We start from the raw sequence: 17,533 nt of genomic DNA on the forward strand, positions 1-17,533 counted from the left end.
AGGACATGCGTAAGCGCTTTCCCTTTCCCCTTTCACTCACGTTCTCCTTCCTCCGGGGGAGAGGGCGTGCCCAGCACCACGACCCGCCCTATCTGTGCATTCGTTGGCCAAACCCGACGCCCGTTACTGCCGAGTCCCGCCCAAGCCACGCCCCCACGCGCCGCAGGGCTGAGAGAAGGCGTGGCTATTGTGCAGCTCGAAGATTCAGACGGTCTCCTCTCGTGAGAATCGGGACGTGCCCGAGGACCCGCTTGGTGCGGGTGGGAGCGCGCTCCGCGGTCACGCGGAGCTGGCGCAAGAGGCCTGTGGTCGCTGCGGGCGCACGCCCGGCCCCACCCCCTCTCCGGCACGCTGGCTCCGCGCGAGCTCGCGCACGCGCGCGCGCTCCCGTTCAAGCTTCGGTCTGGCCAGCGGCAACCGGGCGGGTGGCGCTGGGCCGCCTGAGGTACGAGGGGAGGAGCCGGAGCCGCCGCCGCCGCCGCCGCCGCCGCTGCCGCTGGAGAGGAGCATGTCTGCAACTCGAGCCAAGAAAGTGAAGATGGCCACCAAATCGTGCCCCGAGTGCGACCAACAGGTGGGCGCCGGGGGCCGGAACCGGGAGCCGGCGGGCCGGGTGCGCCGGCGGGCGGACGGGTTGCAGTTGTCTGCGGCCGCAGGCTGTGGAGAGGCCGCCTCGCCGGGTGGTCTGGCCCTTGGGCTCGGTGGCCACGGTGGGAGCCCGGTGGGAGGCCGGGCTACGCCGAGGGGATGCCAGGGAGACTCCCGGGGTCGCAATCCGGCCGGTGCCCACCTGGCGGCGTTAGCTGGGCGACTGTGTGTGTCCCGCGGCCCGTGGCGCGGGAGGGAAGCGTGGGTTTGTCTGGAGCGGACGGGGCGCCCTGTCCGAACCCTCCCAGAGTCGCCTGGCTGGCTTTGGGTGACAGCGGCGGGAGTGTGGGGGCAGTGGCCTAAATAGAGGAGCACGGCCCCTTCAGCCCCCTTCTGCCCCGACGAGAATGCCCAGTGTGCCCGGCTCCGAGTCCAGGCTCCTGGCTCCTGGCTGCGAAAGCCGCTCCTGCGACGCAGGGTTGCTTTGTTCCCATCAGATCTATACTGTGATCCCCCCAAACTGTTCCCACCTGGGGAGGGGAAACGCTTAAATGTGACAAAAGGGGCCGCAATGCAATGGTTTCAAGTTTAGGCGAATTTGGACATTTTTCCTCCTAAATATATTTCTTATATTTTTGACGGAAATAATCGTGAATCTTTACATTGTTTTTTTGTGGAACATTATTGAATAACGCCCCCAGTGAAGCTCATTCCTTCTGGGTACTCCTCACCTCCCCCACTCGCCGCCGTATCCGCTGTTAAAAATTTGGCGTTTCTACTTCATGATTTTTTTTAAAAATTTATATGTAGTTTCATGAATTTTAAATGACTTCTTTCTACACAAAATTAATAGTGTCATAGCTGTAATTTTAAAAATTTCATTTTACTGTTTCTTAGTTTTATGCATGCCTCATTCTTTACTGGAATAATGGACGTTCCTTACAATCTATTGAGTTAAAATTCTCAATTAAAACCATCCGAAGGCCCTTCTTTCATGTCAGTGTGCAGATCTGGGTGTGATTTTTTTCTTTTCTACTGAGAGAATTTTTTCAAAATGACTACCTCTCTTCTCCCCTTTCCTTAAAAAATTTTTTTTTTCTTTAAATCAGAAGTAATTTGAAATGGCTGGAGACTTCTTTAAAAATAACATGCTGATGTCAGTGCATTCTTTAAGAGCAATCTTGTACCTTGATCAAATCTTGTAAAAGAAAATGTTAAATGTTTTATTCAGTATCTTTTATGGGCCTGTGGTAGAAATGCAAGGAAGGAAGATTGTGTAAGGAGAATTATAGTTTTATTGATATTATGAGTTTATTGAGTATGCAGTATAAAAACAATTTAGTCATGTTTCCCGAAGTAGAGTTAAACTTCCCTTCTTACCATTTGACTAAGTTTACCGCTTAAACTAAATTTGTTAAATTCTGACAAAATTGGACTTTGTGATTTAAGTCTCTTTGCAGGAGATTATATCAATATTTAAATCATTTCCATTTGTTCCAATTAACTGTACTGAAGTATATGGTTTACATGTTATGCTTTATGTATTTCAGTTTCTGTAGGGCACAAGTTACTGCAAATCTTGACCTTGTTTTATTTGGCATAAAGTAATCTTTTGGGAAAAGTAACCTGTTTTTAATATCCTGGTTAAAGAAAAAGGGAAGGACGATAAACTTGTTAGGAGTCCCTGTAATTGTTCAACAAAATGTGATCAGCATTTTATTTGGAAACATACATTAATTTTGTTATACACACACAACACGTCCTCCCTTCCCCCCCAGCTGCCATAACAATATACCATAGGTTAAGTGGCTCAAACAATAGCAATTTATTTTCTCACAGTTCTGGAGGCTCAAAGTCTGAGATCTGGCAGAGAGAGAGAGCTTTCTGGTTCCCTTATAAGGCCACTGATCCCATCATGAGGGCCCCACCACTGTAACTTTAAACCTGATTATCTAACATCCAAATACTTTCAGATTGGGGGTTAGTGCTTAAACATATGAATTTGGGGGGATGACAATTCAGTCCATAGCAAGCTACTACATAATTTAGAATGTTGGTTTTGTTCTTTATTGTAAATATTTAAGAGAATATAATATACATAAGGACTAATTAAAACTTTTGGTGATTCGGGTGCCTGGGTGGCTCAGTTGGTTAAAGCGGCTGCCTTCAGCTCAGGTCGTGATCCCAGGGTCCTGGGATCGAGTTCCGCATCAGCCTCCCTGCTTGGCGGAGAGCCTGCTTCTCCCTCTCCCTCTGTCTGCCTCTCTGCCTACTTGTGCTCTATCTCTGTCAAATAAATAAATAAAATCTTTAAAAAATAAAAATAAAACTTTTGGTGATTCTTAAAATTGATTTATCTTTTACTAAAAGTAACTGGTTTGAAGGAAATAAAAGATTAATTTTAGTTTTCTAATTATTGGAGAGTACAAGCTTCTTATAGTTATAAATGAGAAAAAATTATAATCCAGAAAGCCATTTTTTAAACATCATTAGATTATTGTTATTCTGAGTTGTTTGATGAATATTAAAATAGAATTTAGGTATAGTTTATAAACAAAAGGATATGTAAAATCTTTAGTTTGAGATTGCACCACTTAAATAGATTTACATATATTCTTTGTGTGTGTAGGTTTAAAAACAGGTACAGAGATCAGCAAACAAGAAAGACCTAGATTTTCAGTTGTTTTATAACATCTCCTTTACATGTCTCCATTGAAAATACCGTTCTGAAACATCTCAACCACAATACTTTTCATTTTTGAGAGGTTTCACATCCAGTAGCTCAAATTACTGAACCATTTTGTATGTAGTAATATTCAAGATTCTTGTTAGTTGTCTGGGATCTTTTGTGTATGTTTCTGTTTCTGCTTAATTTTTTAAAATAGAGCAGCTTTTTTTTTTCTATTTATATGAAATTTTATGTGCTATGTAGCAAACATGTCTACTGTAGGTCACTTTGATTCTCTTAGCAGCAAGAATGTAAATTAGTTCTCTATAATGTGGTTATTTTGAACTTTTAAAAAAATCAGTGAAACAGTATAAGACCAGGATCTTGTTTCTTGCACTTATTTGACCCTTTTTTTTAACTTTTTACTTGTTTTTAGCTGTTTTACTTGTAAACATAAAAACAACCTGAATGTACTTTTCAAAGGATAAATTGATGAAAAATAAGTCATCAATAAACAAAACTTTTCTTTTTTTTCTGTTTTAAAACCCTGAGAGTATAGCATTAGAACTTTCATTAGTGTCATCTTTGGCATTACAACTGAAATTTGAAGGAAACGTAGGGTTTTTTGTTTTAAAACCAAATTATACTGTAAAGAGATTAATATTACTGAAGCCCACCCTATTTAATAATTCTTTTTCTAGGATTTGGGTTGTGGTGGTAGTTAGTTGTACTTTTTTTCAGGGTTGGGGTTGGGAGAAGGAACTTTCCATTTTAAAAGGGACTTTAGGGTGACTTAGCTCAGGCACATAAATGTTTCTTGATCATAAAACACTCTTAAGGAGTGAAAATCAGCTTATCAATTAGCGTTTGTGCATTCTTTCATCCCAAAGCCATTTGTACATATCTCAGATACCTAAGTGCAGCCCTCTGTTAATTTAGGCTATGTGTTATGTATTTTTCTTGTGTATAAGACAGAGACCTAAATTTAAATTTGTTCAGTTTTAGTAGCTGGAAGAAAATGCTTGTGGAATAGCAAAGGAACTTTTGAATAAGAACATCATGTTTCTGTGTTTTTTGGATAACATTAATTTAAAACAATTTATATTACATTGAATGTCTTTAATGATGTGTGTAAGTATAAAGGAAATGAGTCAGTACCTTTGAGTTTAGTTTCTATGAAGATGTGAAATTTTAAAAATGACAAACATCTATTTTGGGTGCATTTTACAATATTAAAAAATGTAACATTTCATTTTCTGTCCTGGCATGAAAGAATCTCATCACATTCTTAATAAAGCATGCTATTTGACCTATTGAAGTTTGATTATTTTTTTAAGATTCATTGTTATTTTTCTTAAATGCAAACTAGAGATCCTTTGTTCAATGTTTTTATGCAAAGGAAAAGAATTCTGCCAGAATATTAATTAAGCTTAATTAGATCAAGTATTTATATTTCAGACTGTGAAGCATTCTTTACATACATGGATAAAAAGTTTTATTTTTAATTTTTTTTTTATTTTAGAGAGTGCACTCAGTGGGGGGAGGGGTAGAGAGAGAGAGAGAGATTCTTCAAGCAGACTCCCCACTGATCATGGAGCCCTATGCCCGGCTCGATTCCAGGACCCCAAGATCATGACCTAAGCCAAAATCAAGAGTCAGCCACTTAACGGACTGAGCCACCTAGGCACCCCTGGATAAAAAACTTTATAATTGTAACTAAACTTTTACATAAGCAGAACAATGGGCAAATGGAATTTATCTCACAAAGTGAATTGCAGTTTTCTGACCATAAAATATTCTGTGAGTACTTTTTGTTGAGATTAATTTCTGGTTTTTGGTGAACATGTCTTGATTTCAAGGATCATTAAAGTTAATATGAGTGAAAAAAGTTAAATTGAGTGAAATGATTGCAGAGAAATCAAAACATTTTAAAAATGATTTTAAGTAACATTTGGCTTTTGAAAAATTATAGATTTGAAATAGAGAAAGGAACTACTTGTAATTTACACATTTAGAAACAGAAGTTTGAAGAGCTTGTGTTTTATCCAATGTCCTTCCTGGAGCTGAGACTAAAGAGATCCTAGATCTTGACTCCTCCTACATTCTCTTTTGTTTTGTGCTATCCTTTGCCCCACAGAGTAGTTGTTGTAAACTATTCTTTTTTTGTCAGTGGTAATTGGCATTTTGCCCTCTCCTATTAGAACGAGTCATTTTCAGTACTTTCCCTTTAAAAAAATTTTTTTAAGGAAAGTATAGTTGGCATACAATGTTATGTTAGTTTCAGGTGTACAACATAATGTTTTGACAACCCTATATAGGTTATGCTATGCTCACAATAAATGTAGCTACCATCTGTCACCGTACAACGCTATTCCAGTACCATTGACTGTATTCCCTGTGCTGTACCTTTCAACCCAGTGACTTACTCATTCTATAATTAGGAACCTATACCTCCCACTCCCCTTCATCCATTTTGCCTAGTCCCCTACCCAGCCCCCTCAAGGGGCCATCAGTTTGTTCTCTGTATTTAGGTGTCTGTTTCTACTTTTGTTTGTTCATTAGTTTTGTTTTTTAGATTTCACTTATAAGTGAAATCATATGATATTTGTCTTTTTCTGACTTACTTCACTTAACATAATATTTTCTAGATCCATCCATGTTGTTGCAACTGGCAAAATCTCATTCTTTTTTATGTCTGAGTAATATTCTGCTGTGTGTATGTGTGTGTGTGTGTGTATCACATCCTCATCCATTTATCTGTGGATGGACGCTTGGGTTGCTTCCATATCTTGGCTATTATAAATAATCCTGCAATAAACCTGAAGTGCATATATCTTTTCAAATTAGTATTTTTGTTCTCTTTGGGAAAATAGTGGAAGTATTTTCCCCTTTTGAAATGTTTGGCACATCTGCCTTTTCTCCATTTCCATTCTCACTATTCCAGTTGGGTCCTCATTCTTATGCTGGGATTACTTTAATTATTTCCCAACCACACTCCCTTTTCCAGTTGGTGCTAATAAACTGCCATCAAACAGATATTTTAGGAAATACTACCTTTTTTCCACATATTTTCCCCTGTTCTGATTCTCTTACGGTTTTCTATTGGTCACTCCCATCAGTACGTGTTTATCATGCGTTTTCTATGTACATGGTATTGTAAAGCATTAGGAGAATGTGAAGACGTATAGGACACAATACCAGTCTCGATTTGTTGTAAGGAGGTGGGGTTTAAATAAATCTGTGATTCCTACTTCGGTAATTTATCATTCAGTTCAGGAGACTACATAAACACTGAGAAGTTTAGTAAAAAAATAGTAATAATACACTTTTTCTTATTTTTGTACAGGTTCCTGTTGCATGTAAATCGTGTCCTTGTGGTTATATATTTATTAGCAGAAAACTTTTAAATGCAAAACACCCAGAGAAATCACCACCTTCTACAGGTAATTGTGAGAGTTTACCACATATTTAGCTTTTTGATTTAGAAATGTAAAATTAATTTTTGTGAATATATTATTTACATCTTGAAGTTAAAAATTAAAGCCTATTGAAGTATGCCTTTGGTTTTTATTAGCTGTTGGAAATCAGCTATGACATTAGTTTGCTCTTCATTCCATTTAAATGTTAACTCCCTTATAATGCTGATAAATCTTGTAGCAAATTTTCTGTTTTTTATTATTGAAGGATGGAGAGCCATTGAAGGGTTTTAAGCAAGGGAGTGATCTGATCTGATTTCTAAAAATAAAAAAATAATTTAATTAAGGTATAACTGACATTCAATAAATTGCACATATTTAAAGTGTACAGTTTGATATGTTTTATCCTATGATTACACTAGTCACCACAATCAAGATAATGAATAATGTTTATCATTCCCAAAAGTTTTTTAGTTCCCCTTTGTTACTCTGTCCTTACTGCCCCACCCCCAGATAACCACTGATGTGCTTTCTGTCATTATTTCTAGAACTTTATATATAAATAGAATCATACAGTATATACTCTTTTTTTTTTTGCCTGGCTTCTTTCATTGAGCATAATTTAAGATTCAGCCATATCATTGTGTATATCAGTAAGAATTAATTCCTTTTTACTGCTTAGTAGTGCTCTTTATATGGATAAACCACAATTTGTTTATCCATTCACTGGTTGATGGATCTTTGGTTTTATCCTCCTCAGTGCTAGTAAAATTTATAATGACTTAAAGTATTTTCTTGGACTAGTGACTGGAAAAATATAACTTGATTTTGAGGTGAATATAATTTTTAGACATATTGGTTATTTTTTATAATTCTCTGATTTAGAATATCTAAAAAATATTTTTTTGGAATTTTACTTTCCCGTTAATGTAGACAAATTGGATTTATTCAGTGGATTGAATTTTGAAATGCAAAAGATGAAATTTTGTTGTGTATCCTTAGATAAAATCAGAACAGTGATGATCTCCAAATAAGAGTAGATTGATTACAAATAAATTTTGAGTACCTGCTGTATGCTAGGCACTGTTCTAAGCCTTGGCCATAAAGTAATGAATGAATCTACTGTCAAGGCAGTTCACTGCTGTTTTGGAGCTTACATTCTTTTGGGCATGAGATAGACAATGAACAAATAAACAGCTTGTGATAAATGCATTGTAGGAAATTAAAATAGATTGCTGTCCTAGCATGTGTCTGGAAGGCTACTTTTGATTGGGTGATTGGAGAAGGCCTCTCTGAGAGGGGACATTTAAACTGAGGCTGAATTGAAACAAGGGGCTAGCCATGATAAGATCAAGGAGAAGAACATTCTTGACAGATGAAATAGCAAATGCAAAAATTTAGGGCTGGAAAAAGTTTGGTATATTTTAGGAACAAAAAGGCCTATGTGGTTGCAGTGTAGACAGTAAGAGCAGGGGAGTGTGGGAGATGAGGCCACAGGGATAGGCAGAGGCCAGATTGTGTAGGGCTTTGTAAACCAGAATAAGAAGTTTTGGATTTTCTTCTTAAAATATGAGGACAAACTATTCCTAGGATGTAGGATGGAGTGAGGGAAAGGTAGCATGCTCTGATTTGTCTTTTAGAAATTACATTTTGGCTGCTGTCTAGAGAATAGTTTGTTGGGAATACAAATAGAAGTGGGCTATTGCAGTAAGTTAACTGAGTGAGAATGCTGAGTTAGTGCTTAGGTTATAGTAGCAAGTGATTAAAGAATTATTTATATTTATGTCTGTGAGAGGTCTGTTTATCTTAGGTCAATATAGAAGTGGCAAGAAAGTTATTTAATTCCATTTCTGCCTTTGTTTGAGTTTGTTCCCTTTCATCATGAGAATAAAGACTTTGCTGGACAACTATATAGGAATCAGCGAGCTTGTTAAAAATGGGTTTCTGGGTCTTATTCCCTAAGCGTTTGATTCAGGTATGAGAACCCGGGAATGATCATTCAGTAGGTGTCTGGGGTGGCATGTCAACTCAGTTCCGGGTCTCCAAAATAAGTAAGACATGGTTCGTGCCCTTAGCAGGACAAGTGTGTTTATTTTTTTTATTCAACAAATATTTTCAAGCGCCTTCTATATACCAGTGGTTCAGGTGAGAGATGAGGTAAAGAAGATACCCAACAAGGACAGAGAGGAGGGACAGATGCTGCAAGTATTAAGGAGTCAGAATCACTTGAACCAGAGGGAAGAATTTTACAATTACTCTCAGTGACTTGGATTACTGGTTAGAAAGGGAATATAAAATATGTTAAGGAAAAAAAAAGAAGAAGATAGCAGGAGGGGAAGAATGAAGGGGGAGAAATCGGAGGGGGAGACAAACCATGAGAGATGATGGACTCTGAAAAACAAACAGTGTTCTAGAGGGGTGGGGGGGTGGGGGGATGGGTTAGCCTGGTGATGGGTATTAAAGAGGGCACGTTCTGCGTGGAGCACTGGGTATTATGCACAAACAATGAATCATGGAACACTACATCAAAAACTAATGATGTAATGTATGGTGATTAACATAACAAAAAAACTTAAAAAAGAACGGGAATATAAAAAGGAAGACAAGTTTGGAGGGAAAGATGAAGAATTAAGTTTTGGGTGTGGTTATGAAATATCATCCATGTGGATTTTTTTTCCCCAGTTGGACATATAGTTTGAAGCTTAGGGAATAGCCTCAACTGGTGATAAATCTTTTGAGCCATCAGTGAATAGATGGTAGGTGATCTCATAGAAATGGATGAGCTTGTGCCCAGAGGGTTGGTAGGGTAGGAAGAGGAAGTTCAGTGGCTGAACTCTGGCAAACTCGTCTTAAAGGGTGGAGGTTATTAGGGAGGGAGTTTAGGTCAACTGAGAAGATGTACATGTCAGCTATAGGAGAACAACCAATGGAGAGTGGTGTTACATAAGTCATGGTGATGAGTAAGAAGCAGTTTATTATTATTTTACATTTGGAATTTCCTAAGGTCTGTTGTTTAATGAGAGTGGTCTTGTGACCTTGAAGTAAAGATGAGATATTAAAGCCTAGAAATTTCCTGGAGGAGGAAGAGGAAACAGCAAAAGAAACAGAAAAAATAGTTTAAAAGGATGGAGGAACATCAGGAGTAGACTGTGCCATAGAAATTAAAGGAGGAAAAGGTTTTAAGGAGAAAGGGTTAAGAGTATTCAAAGCCTAGAGAACAATTTGATATAGTCAGACATGGGGGTTGGAAACCTTGGCTTCAGATTCAGTTTAGAGAGTTTTGTCACTCTCCAACAAGTTAATTAACCTCGGTGAGCAGCTGCTATTGAGTATAAGATAGGCTTATAGTATAAACCTTAGAGGATTGAAGTGCAGATGAAGTACAGATGAATGTGGCTAATGTAAACAGAGTTTAGTATGTTATAGGTACTCAAATATTCATTTCTACAATTAAATTTCTTTAAAGATTTGCCTTGGATAGTTTGTAGTATGTGGGAGATTGAGTACATAATTTTTAAAATCTCTATAGTTTATTAAGTACTTGAACATTGTTAGTGGGATCCAGAACATTTCAGTTTTAATTAGAGAATTTATACAGAGAAAATGAAAATGGATAATATATATCTGGAAAGATAATGAACTTTGTTAATAATCAGGGAAATGCAGTTTAATTAAAATACCATTCTTTTTACCCCCATTCTGACAAAAATGTAAAGGATTTCCAAGAGCTTTTATGAGTATGGCAGAATCCAAAGTCTCATACTAGTGGTGAGGTTGTAAATCAGCACAGCTTTTTTGTAGAACAGTCTGACAGTAGTTGTTAAAAGTTTTAAATGCACGTAATCTAGAATCTAGACTTTTTATCAGTAGGTATGTATCCTAAAGATACAATTGTTTTTAATACACAGTGAAATATTTATTAGGATTTATAAGCAACACTGTTTATAATAGCAGAAAATTGAGCCAAATATCATCAGTAGGGAAATAGTTAAGTAGGGTGCATCTTTTAGGGAACAACAGTATGTGCTAATTAGAATGATGCAGATTTTTATGTACTGACATGGAAAAATCTGTAAAACGAAGTTAAGGAAAAGAATAAAACAATACTTGCATGAATTCATTTTTGTTTTACAAAATTTTTTTCTTGTAATGAGAACTTTTAAAATTTACTCTTAGCAACTTTCAAATATGCAATACAGTATTATTAACTATAGTCACCATGCTGTATGTTACATGATCATGATTTATTAATATTATAATTAGAAGTTTGTAGTTTTGGACCCCCTTCACCCACTTCACCTCCTCCTCCCCCTCCAACTCTCACCTCTGGCAACCACCAATCTGTTCTCTGTTATTTATGAGCTCTGGTTTGTTTCTTAAGATTCCACATACAAATGAGATCATATGGTATTTAATCTTTCTCTCTCTGACATATCACTTAGCATAATGCCCTGAAGGTCCATTCATGTTGTCAAAAATGGCAAGATTTCAGTTTTATGGCTGGATAAAACTCCACATTACTTTTATCTGTTCATCCATTAGTGTACATTTAAGTTGTTTCCATATCTTGGCTATTGTAAATAATGCTGCAGTGAACATGGGGTGCATATATCTTTTCGAGCTAGTGTTTTCATTTTCTTTGGATAAATACCCAGAATTAGAAGGAATTGCTGTATCATGTGGTCATTGTTTTCCATTTGCTTTTAAGACCCCACAAAATTATCTCTACATGTAATGCATAGATGGATAGATCACTAAATAACGAGGAAGGAATCAAGGAAGACTTTTACTTATGTAATTAAACATTTAAAACAAGAACGAGAGCCATCTGTAAAGTTCAGATTGAACTTATTTTAAAAGTGAAATCAAAGCTATAAAAGATAATTTTAAATTTCAGTGGGTTGAAATTTCTTTTGTAACTTTGTGATGTGTAGGAGGAAAATAATCTGTCAAGTCAGATTTATCTAAGCTTGAGCTGCTCAAAACTCACATTTTTCAAATATATTATCTGTATATCTTCATTACACAGTAGAAATAGGGAGGTAGGACACTAGACCTGTATAGAATTTTGTCTAGCTGAAAATACATTTAAATAAACAAAATTTATTATGGAAATCAAAGGATTTTTTGAAAGCTTTTTAATTTTGATGAGGGGCAGAGATGAATGTTACAAATAAATCTGTGTTAAGAAATGCTCAGTGTTTTGTAGGAGTGCATAGAACCTCAAGGCAATTAATAATTCTTTGACAACTTCCCAAATGAGTTAGATATGCATTGTTTCTTTTACTTTCTTTGGGGGGGCCAGTATTAAATGGAGATAAATTTTAAAAAATTAACTGTCTTGTTCTTGTAGGATTTCATTTCTAAATTGAATGGTTGCCTAAGAGTTTAAAAAATAGTCTTGAGATTAAGTCCTAAACTGTCAATTTGAAGCAATTTCTTTAAAAAGAGATTGAAGAAGGGGCTCCTGGCTGGCTCAGTTGGTGGAGCACGTGACTTTTGTTCTTGGGGTTGTAAGTTTGAGCCCCACATTGGGTGTAGAGATTACTTAAAAATAAAATCTTTAAAAAAATAAAAAGGGATTAAAGGAAATACTGTATTCCTAAAATTGAGAGTATCTGTACTGTAGACCAAACCTTGAGCACTATTCAAATACTTGATCAGTCACCAAATCCTGACAGAAACAGTTTTTGGTGAGAACAAACTCTGCTTTGTTCCAGATGTTTAAATTTGGTTTTTCTTTTTCTTTCTTTCTTTCTTTTAAAGTATTTGTTTATTTATTTATCTGCTTATTTATTTGAGAGAGAGTGGGGGGAGGAGCAAAGCAGATTCCCCTGCTGAGCATGGAGCCTGCCACAGGGTTCAGTCTCACCACCCTGAGATCATGACCTGAGCCGAAATCAAGAGTTGGACATTTAACCAACTCAGTCACCCAGGCACCCCTAAATTTGTTTTTTCTGATGGCTATTCCAGGTGTTTTGTGACATCAAGGGTGCCATTTTGCATTTAATAATTATGGATGTACCTTTTTCCTTTAAAAATTTTAATTATAAAAAACTATAAAGAAAAAACAAATTCTAAATGACATACTAGTTCATAAAAGACTTCTCTGAAGGTAAGAAAAAAGATATAAAACAGTAAGAAATTGGAATAGCTTTTTAGTATTTAACTATGTTTCTCAGTGGGTATGAGTTTTTGTTTTTTTTTAAGATTTTATTTATTGTTTGACAGAGAGAGAGAGATAGTGAGAGATAGTGAGAGCAGGAACACAAGCAGGGGGGAGGGGGAGAGAGAGAAGCAGGCTTCCTGCCAAGCAGGGAGCCCGATGCAGGGCTCGATCCCAGGACCCTGGGATCATGACCAGAGCCGAAGGCAGCTGCTTAACGACTGAGCCACCCAGGTGCCCCTGGGTATGAGTTTTAGATTAAGTTTAGTCAGATAAATAACAACCTCCTCATTTTTAATTAGGGGAAGGAAAAAAAAATTTAAACCTAAACTTTTCAAATTATTGTCTAAGGTAAGTTAGCAGGCAAAGGCTGATAAATAAGCCAAGAATTCTATAAATGACATACTCACTTTTAGTTAAGAGAAAAAAGTGAAATGATTATTGCCAGTTGTCAGTACTTTTTATAAACTCAGTGATTGAGCATTAATTCAGTAGTAAGTGGTCCTTAGTTCTGAATTACTTGACAATGAAGGTTTGGTTTTGTTATTTCAGAAAACACTTTCTTACATGCTAATCACTTAAAATTGCTATACATTCATATATGGGACATGGCTTTAGGTTTTTATTTTGTCTTTGGTGGAAGAATGCATACCTTAATTTACCTCTGCCTGTACTTTTAAGTTCTTACTCATACAGTTTGTATAATGATGAGTATATTCATTTTTAAGACTTTTTTGTAGAATCTTCTGACTTCTTCTAATTAAGACTGATCTTAGGTCTGCTGCATAGTTGTCATACTAAGATTTTTTTTTTAAAGATTTTATTTATTTGTCAGAGAGCACAAGCAGGGGGAGTGGGAGAGGGAGAATCAGGCTCCCCGCTGAGCAAGGAGTCCAATGCGGGACTCGATCCCAGGACCCTGGGATCATGACCTGAGCTGAAGGCAGATGCTTAATCAACTGAGCCACCCATGCATCCCTAAGATTTCCTTCCTTTGTACTCTTAGGATAATCCCATTTTTCTTCAGTATCATTTTTTTTTAACTCGTGTATTTTTTTTTCTAAAATAAATTTTCCAGAAAGTTGTTTCAGACCTGGAAAAATTTTTTTCATAGAAGGTATGTGGTGGTACATTTCTTGTTTTCCATTGTGTGAAAGGCCTTTACTGTGTACTCACATTTATTTGTTTATTTTTAAAGATTTTATTTATTTTAGAGAGTGTGTGTGCACACATGCCAGTGGGGGGAGGGGCAGAGGTGAAGGGTGAGAAACAATCCAAAGCCGACTCCCAGCTGAGGATGGGGAACCCATCCTGGGGCTTGATCTCACAACCCTGAGATCATGACCTGAGCCGAAACCAAGAGTAGGACGCTTGACTAAGTCACCTAGGAGCCCTGTACTCATATTTAAATGTCATTCTCATTCTTCCTTTCCATCTGAGGGCTCAAATCTTCAGTTTAGAGCAGTTTTTACCTAGTATTTCTTTTTTCCTTACTGTCTTTTTCTCTTCCTCCTGGTATACTGATTGTGCGTACTTGTTGGATGATATATCAGGATTACCACCCACAGAGACTGACACTGGATTGGACAAATAGTTTGTGGGTTTTTTTTTCACTATTTAGAGAAAAAAGATGAAGTTGGCAGTACAGGACTAGTGATTCAGTGGTATCAATCAAGGACCTAGGTTGATCTCTTTCTTCTGTCCTGAGATTTGGCTTTCATCCTCATTGTTACAAGGTAGCTGTTGTACCTCCAGGAATCTCTTAAGCATTCCAAGAGGAAGAAGAGGGAAGGGCAAAGGGGCAAAGGGACATGTCAGCTGTGCTTACCCCCTTAAAAAAAAAATCGTGCTGGAAACCTTACCCAATTCCACTTATTTGTCATTAACCAGAACAAAATTCCATGGCTACTTCTTCTGTAGGAGGGTCTTTGAATGTATATATTTTAGCTGGGCCCAGTTCCCTCTTGATTAGAACATTCTGTTCTTAAGAAGGCAGAATGAATATTGGGTAGATAATTAGTAATTATGTCATGGATGAGTATTGGATTTCTTGGATCTTTCTTTCATTTCTCTTCACTTACTGTCACTTATTCTCTCTCTCTTTTTTTTTTTTTTTTTTGGGTGTTCCAGGAAATTTCATTGATTTCCTTTTCTAGAGCTATAATTCTGTCTTTCAGAGGTGTCCATTATTTAGCTTGTCTTCTGCACTTTAATTTTGAACAGTTCATTTTGTTTTCTAATTTCTTTTTTTATTGAATCTTATTTTTTTCATATTTTTGTGGTATATTACAAGTATAAGTATTTTAATCATTTTAAAGGTTTTATTTATTTATTTGAGAGAAAGAGAGACTATATGATCAGGGGGTAGGGGCAGAGGGAGAGGGAGAAGCAGACTCCCTGCTGAGCAGGGAGCTGGATGCTGGACTTGATCCCAGGACCCTGGGATCATGCCCTGAGCCGAAGGCAGATGTTTAACCGACTGAGTCACCCAGGTGCCCTGTATTTTAATCATTTTAAATATACACTTCGGTGGCATTAAGTACATTCATATTGTGTACTTAATGATTACCACTATTAATCTGCAGGACTGTTTTCATCTTCCCAAACTGAAGTGCTATACCCATTAAACAATAACTCCCTTCCCCACTGCCCCAAGGCAACCAGTATTCTTTTTTCTGTACCTGTGAATTTGACTAGTGTAGTTACTTCCTATTTGGAATCATACTACATTTATTTTTTTGTGTCTGACTTGTTTCCTTTAGCATAATGTCTTTAGACTTCATGTTGTAGCTTGTGTCAGAATTTCCTTTATAATATTTCATTGTATGTATATACCACATTTTGTTTATTCATGCATTGATGGACAGTTGAGCTGCTTTCACCTTTTGGCTATTGTGAATAATGCAGCTATGAACATGGTTGTTCAAATATCTATTTGAATACCTGCTTTCATTTCTTTTGTATATATGCCCAGAAGTGGAATTGCTGGATCTTATGGTATTTCTATGTATATGATAATGCCATATCATTTTCCATAGCAGCTACACCATTTTAAGTTATCATCAGCAGTGCCCAGAGTTTCCAGTTTCTCCACATCCTCATCAACACTTTTGATAAGAGCCATTCTAATCAGTATGAAGTGATAACATGTGGTTTTGATTTGCATTTCTCTAATGATTAGTGATGTTGAACATCTTTTCATTTGCCTGTCATCTTTGGATAAATGTCTATTCAAGTTCTTTGCTCATTTTTGAATTGGCTTTGTTATTGAGTTGTAGTTCTTTTTATTCTGGATATTAGTCCCTTATCTCATAAATGTTTACAATATTTTGCCCCGTTCCATGAATTGCCTTTTTTTACTCTGTTGATACTGTCCTTTGATGCACAAAAGTTTTTAATTTCGTTGAAATCCAAGTTGTCTATTTTTTCTTTTGTTGCCTATATTTTCAGTGTCATATCCAAGAAATCACTGCCAAGTCCAGTGTTATGAAGCTTTTCCCTTCTTTTTGTTCTAAGCATTTTATAGTTTTGGCTGTAATATTTAGGTATTCCATCCATTTTGAATTAATTTTTGCATATGGTATAAAATAAGGGTCCAGTTACATTTTTTTTGTATGTGGAGATCCAGTTTTCCCAATACAACTTGTTGAAAATATTATCTTTTTCTCCTTGAATCATCTTGGCATTGTTTTTGAAAATCATTTGAACCATATATTCAAGGATTTATTTCTGGGCTCTCTATTTTATTCTCTTGGTCTGTATATCTGTCATATGGCAATACCACACTTTTTTGATTACTGTAGCTTTGTAGTGAGTTTTGAAATCAGGAAGTGTGAGACTTCTGACATTGTTTTTCAAGATTCTTTTGGTTATTTCAGATTGCTTGAGAGTCCATATGATTTTTTAGGATTGAGCTTTCCATTTTTGCAAAAGAATCTTATTCTTAATGATATAAAGTATAATCAGATGTCTCGAAGGTATGCATTAGAATGTTTTAAGATTATCTTTTCTTGCTTTTTTTTTTTAAGATTTATTTATTTATTTGAGAGAGAAAGAGAGAGAGACAGGGCAGGGGAGGAACAGAGGGAGACGGACAAGCAGACTCCACACTGAGCATGGAGCCTAATGTGGGACTGGATCCCATGACCCTGAGATCATGACCCAAGCTGAAACCAAGTGTCGGCCAGGACACTTCACCAACTGAGCCACCCAGGTGCCCCTATTTCTTTCGTGTTTCTTGAACTACCATTGTTCCTCCTGTTTTAACTTGTTTCTTCTCTATTACACTTTTAATTTTCCTTAAATTCCTGGTAATCCTTAATTGCCTATTGATATTCATAAATGGTTTGATTTATCAGTGTAGATAACTTGCATGACTATCCTACACTGTTTTATTTTTTATTTATTTTTAAGTTTTATTTATTTTTTGACAGAGAGAGAGAGACAGCAAGAGAGGGGGCACAAGCAGGGGGAGTGGGAGAGGGAGAAGCAGGCTTCCCACGGAGCAGGGAGCCCAGTGTGGGGCTCGATTCCAAGGCCCTGGGATCATGACCTGAGCTGAAGGCAGACACTCAACAACTGAGCCACCCAGGTGCCCCATATCCTACACCGTCTTAAAGGTCTATTTTGACTGTAGATCTCTTTATTTTTTAAAATATTTTATTTATTTATTTCAGAGAGAGACAGAATGAGAGA

General features: G+C 37.0%; 1 protein-coding gene across 4 annotated transcripts in view; it reads left to right on the forward strand.

The window, feature by feature from the left end:
* Positions 1-220: 220 nt before the first annotated feature.
* C17H16orf87 (chromosome 17 C16orf87 homolog) overlaps positions 221-17,533 on the forward strand; it is a 44,146-nt gene continuing 26,833 nt past the window's right edge. For 3 of the 4 annotated variants that reach the window (XR_004819747.1, XR_004819746.1, XM_027620163.2), the window contains exons 1-2: positions 231-574; positions 6,603-6,699. Coding sequence is in view for 2 of the 4 variants with exons in the window: in XM_027620163.2 (XP_027475964.1) it covers positions 509-574; positions 6,603-6,699 (163 nt within the window). In the remaining 2 variants the exon portion in view is untranslated. Of the gene's footprint in view, positions 575-6,602; positions 6,700-17,533 lie in introns of all 4 variants that reach the window. The other variant, XM_027620164.2, reaches the window with a different exon arrangement.

The sequence above is a fragment of the Zalophus californianus genome, chromosome 17, assembly GCF_009762305.2.
Source record: "Zalophus californianus isolate mZalCal1 chromosome 17, mZalCal1.pri.v2, whole genome shotgun sequence".
Classification (NCBI taxonomy): domain Eukaryota; kingdom Metazoa; phylum Chordata; class Mammalia; order Carnivora; family Otariidae; genus Zalophus; species Zalophus californianus.